We start from the raw sequence: 8,557 nt of genomic DNA on the forward strand, positions 1-8,557 counted from the left end.
AAATTTTTTTTTATTGTGTTGGTATACATGCCCCTAAAGTATGATGAAATTTTCAGCTATATTCACTGTTTACTTTGTCTGTGGTAGTCGCTAAGGTTCGACTGTTTTTCTGAGCTCGGCGATTTTTACAATGGAAGAATTGAAAAAGTCAAAGAATTTGTATTAAATTTTGCGTAAAAAATGAAATAAAGTGTTGCAAAGTGCAAAAATTCACCAGATATGGCTCCGTGTGACTTTTTCCTATTCCCAAAGTTGAAGAGACCCATGAAAGGACGGCGGTTTTCCTCGATTGAAGAAATAAAGGCCGAATCGCTGAGAGTGCTCAAGGACATATCAAAAAGTGAATATCAAGGGTGCTTCGAAAATTGGAAAAAACGCTGGCATAAGTGTATTATATCTGGGGGGGACTACTTTGAAGGGGACCACATTAATGTAGACGAATAAATAAATATTTTTTTGAAAAAACGAAAATTCCGGGTACTTTTTGAACAGACCTCGTATGTGCGAAAATGTAAAATATTATATCTATCACACTTACATGTATTTTGATCCTCCAAATTGACCATCTTGACTCCAAATTTATCTTGAATTACTAATAACAAATGTCCTTTTCTTGCATTTACATTAATTTCCACATAATTATCACACTTAACAATTAAAACATAAATCACTTTCGTCTTGACATTTAATATTAAGTTTAACCAATTTGAAAAATTTCTTTGTTTTTCCTGAAATGTCAAATTAATATTAATATAATTGTTTACAGAAGTAATTATTAAATTTGTATGATGCATAAATTGTTAATAGAATATAGTGCATAGTGCAAAGGGTTAATACTAATACATTTTTCAACAATTAAAATAATACAAATTATATAAAATTATTTATGAAGTTAAGCTCATACTTACTTTTTAGACTGATTCCATTTTAAAGATTTTCACTGTTCACTGTCAACTAATTAATAAAAGTAATTATAAAACAATAAACATTTTAAAAAACCCTCCCTTAACAAATATACTAAAAAGTGCCATTATAAATTCTCTAAATTATTGTTAGTTCTATAATCCATACGTTTCGGCTATTATCCTATCCTTCATTCAGCGGAACCACAATTAAGTTTAAAAACTAAAATATGTAACTGCAGAAGAATTACGAGTAAAAAAGTAAAAAGTAGAGAAGATTTTAAGAAAATATATTTTACCATGTGCAAATCTATTTGTGAATTTTATGGTACAATTTTGAAACCAGATTTTTTTAATCCAGAAAACAAATATTTGTGTTGCACGGTCATTGCGTTTGTTTATTATCTTCTCGTTATAAAAACATAAATATCTCACCAAAAGGGTTTAAAAGTCTTTAACATGTTTTAATGAGTTAATATGTTCTGTAAGCATTGTTTTAAATTGTTTGGATTTTTTATCTTCCCGTAGGGTAAGTTATAGTAATCGCAAAAAATCGAAATTGAAAATTTTTACATTTCTTCACGTTTTAAAGGTTTCTGAACATTTTGGCATACTTCAGAAAAAAAATGATGTGTGTTTATGTACGTATGGACACAATTTTTAGTCCACGTTTTCGGGCGCACGGATCAACCGATTTGAATAGTGCAATAAACATTCGACTCCTATTGATAGGGAGATGTGCCGATTAGTTTTTGGCAAAGGCAGGTCTAGCCGTTCCGAAGATATGGGGCAAAAAGTGCCAAAAACGGTAACTCAGTTTTTAAGAGAACGGAGTGTCCGATTTTAATAATTCAAAAAACATTTTACTTGTATTAACAAGATGAAGAACTGATTTTTGGGAAGGTCCAGCGGTTATGGACTCTCAATAAAAATAAGTTAAAAAAAATTCATTTGCCGGTCAAAAACGTTTATTGTAGATCAAATTATTAGATATTTTATAGAAACTTTAATAATGTGTACACGTTTTGTGTAATTTTTTTGGGTTCCGCACCAAGATTTTTAATTGCGGGAAGTTCCAGCAATTTGCCTTAAGGCAAGATGCCATACACAACTAGTTTGAATTGTTTTCATGTTGTTAAAGTAGTTTTGTTAAATTTTGGCTAGTTTTATATACCAATATAAACTGAGGCGCAGTCTTAACAATTAATTTGATAAAGAAGATTTCTAAGACTTCGATGTTGAAAGGTAGTTTCGTTTTTATACAAGTAGTGTCGTCAGTAGTTGTACTGATATTGCTGATTTAAAAAAAAATCTTACTCGTTCCAAGGAAAATATAACTCCTATGCAAACAAATGAGGATACATTTTAACAGTTCCTTTTCTTTTATTCTTTCAGAGTTACAACAATTCGTCCTTCACCGAATCGGACGAAGAAGGCGCCATGTGCATCGTGACATCGGAAGACACGAACGGCGAGGAGGACATCATCAGCGTCGACGACGACGGAAGCGAAAACTTCATTTGCAAATGGAACGACTGCCAGAGGTAAACGAAATAACAACCATTGAACATTCAAATACCCAAATTGCACTCTTTAATATATTGCCTGTATTTTTCCTCCAGACAATTTGATACCCCTGATAATTTGGCACAGCACGTGACGACCCAACATGCGACTGCGAGCAGAGGCGGACAATATTTTTGTCATTGGAAGGATTGTCCACGGAGCGACAGGGGATTCAATGCAAGGTAACAAAAAAAATATTATCATTAGTGGTAAAATAAAAATGCTTCCTTTAAATTTACTAAGTTTATTTTAAATGTTGTTTGTTTCGCTTTCCATGAACAAGAAAGAGAAATTTCACATATTTTTACATTACCAAAGATTTAAGATGACGAATACATAGTTATAGTAGGGAAAATCGACACTGACAGTAGTGGCGCGATATTTGAATCATAAAATACATATTGCATTACATATATCAAATTTAGTAATATGATTTTATCCAATTAGGTATTTAGTTCTACATATTAATTTTGTTTTTTTTCTCAGGTATAAAATGTTAGTACATATTCGTACACACACCAAAGAGAAGCCGCACAGGTGCACAATTTGTGAAAAGCGGTTTTCACGGGCTGAGAATTTGAAAATTCATCTGAGGTCTCATTCTGGGGAAAGACCCTACGTTTGTCCAGTCATGGTAAGAATCTATTGAACAATATATAAATATATACTATTTATGGAAGTATATATTTTATTTACACAATAGTTTAACTTTTATTTTCTTCTCAATACACGAAATACTCAGGGGACTTTTAGGGGGAGGGTTTTCAGGGGTAGAGGAAATTTGATAATAAATCACAAACAAACTAGCGGTGCATGGCATCGTGCCTTAAGGCAAATTGCTGGAACTTCCCGTACCGTAATGAAATGTTCGAGGAATTTTAAATGTTTTCATATAGATTATTATAAATATTGTAACATTGTCTAATATTTATAAGAATTATATAAACTGAATTGCAGAGTTAAAATTATTTGTTTAAAGTATATTAGAACTATAGTCAGAATTAAAAGTAAAATCTAAATTATTTTCGTTATACAAAATCTTGAAAAAAAAATTAGGAACAACAAAACTTTTTTTTTTGAAAAGCAATTATTTTGTTGAAATAAGCAAAAAGTTCTTTGAATAATTCAAATCGGACGCTTAGTTCTCTCAAAAACTGCCATTTTTTGCACATTTTGCTCTGCATCTTCGAAATGGCGGGACCTGTCTTTGCGAAAAACTAATCACCTCTTCTTCTCATCATTACAGATACTCCGATCTCTCAAAAACTCGATTTGTATTTTCTGCACTCTTTACTCCGTATCTCCGTAACGGCTGGACCTGCCTTTGCCAAAAACTAATCAGCACATCTCCCTTTCAATTGGAATCGAATGTTTTTTGAACCAGTCAAATCGGTTGATCCGTGCGCCCGAAAACGTGGACGAAAAAATGCGGACATACAAAACACACACACATACACATACATCCATTTTTTCTGAGGTATACCAAAATGTTTAGAAACCTTTAAAACGTCGAGAAATGCACAAATTTTTATTTTCGATTTTCGGCCCATTACTATAAATCGCTTTTAAATTAAGCTGGCACTTGCAATGACTATTAACATATCCTAAGAACATTTATATGTGGCATGCGTTGCAGTGGGTAATCATCCATCCATATAATCTGTATTAGTTGGGGTTCTCACTTATATACACATAAATCTACATTCACTATCAGTTAGTTATTTTTATACTAAAAAATTTCTAGAAATATCTAGGAAAACAACGTTTACTGGGCCAGCAGTATATACATACCAGCTATACTACAATTTTTGACTTGTAGCATTATTTATTAAACAGAATTATATAATTTCATCTGCCAAAAATATATACTGTTGACTGTATCTTATATTATTTTAATTTCTGGTACATCTCGGCTGGTTTTCGGCACTAATAATGTAGACATTACATTTTTCTTGTATATTACATTCTAATTTTATCTAGGCTCATAATTTCAGAAGAATTCAAATTTCAAGTGAATTGACATTTCTAGCAGATGACAGTCCAAATGTCAAACAATGATAAGTGGTTCATTGTAATTTTTGCTATTCAATTCTACAACATTACTATAGTTTTATTGTTCATTAAATCTTAAAAAATTTCCTTTGACAAACTCTAAAAAGAATTATCAAAATCCAAATAACCGTTTAGAAGAAGAATCAAATCATACACCCGGACAGAAGAATTTTATATTTAAGATATTTGTTATATATTTAATAAAAGTTTATTAAAAGTTTAAAATCAGGTTTAAATTGAATCGAAATTGGATTATACATCTACAGATTCATTGAAAGTGTATATTTTGTAGACAAACCACATAGTTAGTTTCACTATTCTGATTCTAAACAAAAAGAAAATACCCAACTTTCAAAAAATACCCAACATGCCCAATTTCAAACAATATTCAATTTTTTCAAGTAAAACTTCTTTAAGCTCATTCACTACAAATTCATGATGAGTGTTTTTTTTGTGTTTTTTGCCATTTATTTCTACAATAATACTATAGTTTTATAGTTCATTAAAACTTAAAGATTTTCTTTGACAAACTCTAAAAAGAATTATCAAAACCCGAATAACCGTTTAGGAGAAGTATCAAATCATACACCCGTACAGAAGATAAGATATAATGTTTTATTACTAAGGTCTTTTTCTCTTCCAGGGCTGCAACAAAGCCTACTCGAACTCCTCGGATCGTTTCAAACACACCAAGACCCATTCAACGGACCGCCCATACTTCTGCAAAATCCCAGGATGCAACAAACGCTACACGGATCCATCGAGTCTTCGAAAACACGTCAAGACATTCAAGCACCACACCAGCCAACCACCAGAGACACCACCAGAACCAAAACCCAGACAAGAACCACCCAATAAACAAACCAACGAAAGACTCCAGATACCCAAAGACAACAACCTATTACCACCGCCATCTATGGATGGCAAGAAGTCTTGCAATTGTAGTCACGAGTGTTTCGAGCATTTGCAAAAGGCTTCGGAGATTTTCAAAATTGGGGCTTTGTTGAATCAGGAGTATTTCGAGAAAGGGGGTATTGATGTTTGGAGTAATTGTGGAATCCTGTTTTGGCTCAGGATTTTATTAAGAATAATATTATGTCGGGGGCTACTGTTCTTGAGAATAAAATTATTGTAGGAAATAGTAAAGAAGTTGATGCTATGGAAGTTGCTGATGTGCCTTTGGATTTATCGATACACAAATAGATATAAATTTAAATAGAAATAGACATATATATATATAGATATATATATATAAATATATATATATATATATATATATATATATATTCTTGAATGTTGATTTGCAGCCAATCGTCAAAATAAAAGGTACGTTTTATTTACGTTTACCATAACGTTTATTTACGTGTGTCATAATTCAGAAAGTTTTTCATGTTTTTACAGTATCTAAAATTAAAATTTAAAAATTACTTAAATTATTTAAAATTGCAAAATTTAAAAAAAGATTAAATTTAAAATATATTATAGATTGAAAAAATAAAATGAAAAGTAAAAGATTGATACCTCACCAGAAAAAACAATAACAAAAATTTAATAAATTTAGGAAATAAACCTTAATATAATAAAAAAAAAATTGTTTTAAATTCAAACTAAAGATTAATGTAGCGTTCGTTGCAATTTTTTTTAAACTTTGTGAAAATTCTTTTAGATACTGTAAAAACATCAAAAAATTGCTGAATGATGACACACAACAGTGTCGAAACGTATAAATATATATTTTAAAATTTATTGTTTCTTTTATTTCGACGATTGGCTACAAATCAACATTCAAGAATATGTCTCAACGTCGAACAAAAAATCTAAATATATATATATATATATATATATATATATATTTAGGGTGGTCCTTAATATGGACATTTTCGAATTTCTTTGCTCCTAGGGCCTCAAATGCTTCCCAATTTATAAAAAAAATCTTCTAAAAGTTTTAGCTCTCAATATTAACATTTAGAGAGTCCGCAATTCAATTAAAAGTTTCGTATACTCATTATTAAGTAAATTTTTGCGCCATCTGTGATAGCATTTGTGAACTCAAATATTATGACACTTAAAAATATTTATAAAACACTTGACCTCTAATTAAATCCATGTGGGGGCTATTTAACGTAATATTTATTCATCATGGTATCAAAATTAATTTTGGAGCAAAATATTTAATTTGTGATGCAGACACTCAAATTATCAGTAATAAATTGCCATCGAAATTGCAAGACTGCTATCACAGATGGCGCAAGATTTTACTTTAGAATAAATATACGAAACTTTTAATTGAAGTGCGGACTATCTAAATGTTAATATTAAAAGTTAAAACTTTTAGAGATTTTTGTTTTATTAATTTGGAAGCATTTTAGTCCTTGGGAGCAAAGAATTTCGCTAATGTCCATATTAAGGACCACTCTAAAATATATATATATATATATATATATATATATATATATATATATGTGTGTGTGTGTGTGTGTGTGTGTGTGTGATTATTACAAAGAAATATAACTCAATTAATTAAAGGCTGTCATTATAAATTAATATAAAACAATTCGTGTGCCTCAACAATTAGTCGTTATTGAGCCAAAAATTAAAATAAATATCTTTAAGTATAATTTATATTATTAAGATTATAGATATATATGTATATATTAGTGAAGCGACTGATTAAAAACATAAGATTTTGATAAAAAAAACTTATCGATTTTATTTTATAATTTTCAGAACTAGTTGTAAGTGGCGTTTTGCCTTGAGGCAAGTTGCATGAACTTTCTGATACGTATACATAAACAACTTAATCCATAAGAATTGTGTTTCAGCTAATTTAAAAAAAAAATCAACTTTTTATTCCGAAAATAACATTTCAGTCCGACGAGACCTTTTAAATGATACCTGACACGACATGTATGATGTGACAACGTTTTGACCCTTTATTTGCCCCATCAGTCTGTAAATTTATTTATTTAATGTCTTGTAACTTTTAAACGATAAATCTGATTTAAATAGAATTTTTGACAAATTTGTACTAAATTAAATACTTTATAACATTGTCTAACACCATGAGGCCCTACAGCAACTAGGTATACTTTAAAATATCAATTAAAATTAAAATAAATCTCTCGTATGAAGAAACATGAATAATACGGAACCCTAGTGTTTTATTATTTCATATTTGAGTTCAGTCCGTCGAGACCTTTTAAATGATACCCCACACGACATATATGACGTGACAACGTTTTGACCCCTCATTTGACCCATCAATAACTAATTTTATTTATTTAATGTCTTGTAACTTTTAAACGATAAATCTGATTTAAATAGAATTTTTGACAAATTTGTACTAAATTAAATACTTTATAACATTGTCTAACACCATGAGGCCCTACAGCAACTAGGTATACTTTAAAATATCAATTAAAATTAAAATAAATCTCTCGTATGAAGAAACATGAATAATACGGAACCCTAGTGTTTTATTATTTCATATTTGAGTTCAGTCCGTCGAGACCTTTTAAATGATACCCCACACGACATATATGACGTGACAACGTTTTGACCCCTCATTTGACCCATCAATAACTAATTTTATTTATTTAATGTCTTGTAACTTTTAAACGATAAATCTGATTTAAATAGAATTTTTGACAAATTTGTACTAAATTAAATACTTTATAACATTGTCTAACACCATGAGGCCCTACAGCAACTAGGTATACTTTAAAATAGCAATTAAAATTAAAATAAATCTCTCGTATGAAGAAACATGAATAATACGGAACCCTAGTGTTTTATTATTTCATATTTGAATTCAGTCCATTGAGACCCTTAAAATGATACCCCACACGACATACTCGTATATGACGCGACAACGTTTTGACCTCTCATTGGACCCATCAATAACTAATTTTATTTATTTCATGTCTTGTAACTTTTAAACGGTAAATCTGATTTCAATAGAATATTCGACAAATTTGTACAAAATTAAATTCTTTTTGACATTGTCTAACATCATAAGGCCCTACAGCAATCAGGTG

At 30.1% G+C, this 8,557-nt stretch overlaps 1 protein-coding gene across 1 annotated transcript in view; it reads left to right on the top strand.

Annotated features, from left to right (window-relative positions):
* LOC113388537 (zinc finger protein GLIS2-like) overlaps positions 1-5,723 on the top strand; it is a 10,188-nt gene extending 4,465 nt beyond the window's left edge. Inside the window, exons 4-6 of the mRNA XM_026625908.1 lie at positions 2,955-3,102; positions 5,164-5,551; positions 5,656-5,723. Coding sequence (XP_026481693.1) covers positions 2,955-3,102; positions 5,164-5,551; positions 5,656-5,723 — 604 coding nt within the window. The remainder of the gene's footprint in view (positions 1-2,954; positions 3,103-5,163; positions 5,552-5,655) is intronic.
* Positions 5,724-8,557: the final 2,834 nt, after the last annotated feature.

The sequence above is a fragment of the Ctenocephalides felis genome, unplaced genomic scaffold, assembly GCF_003426905.1.
Source record: "Ctenocephalides felis isolate EL2017-DRISC unplaced genomic scaffold, ASM342690v1 CF-g0.4_SCAFFOLD_03572, whole genome shotgun sequence".
Lineage (NCBI taxonomy): Eukaryota > Metazoa > Arthropoda > Insecta > Siphonaptera > Pulicidae > Ctenocephalides > Ctenocephalides felis.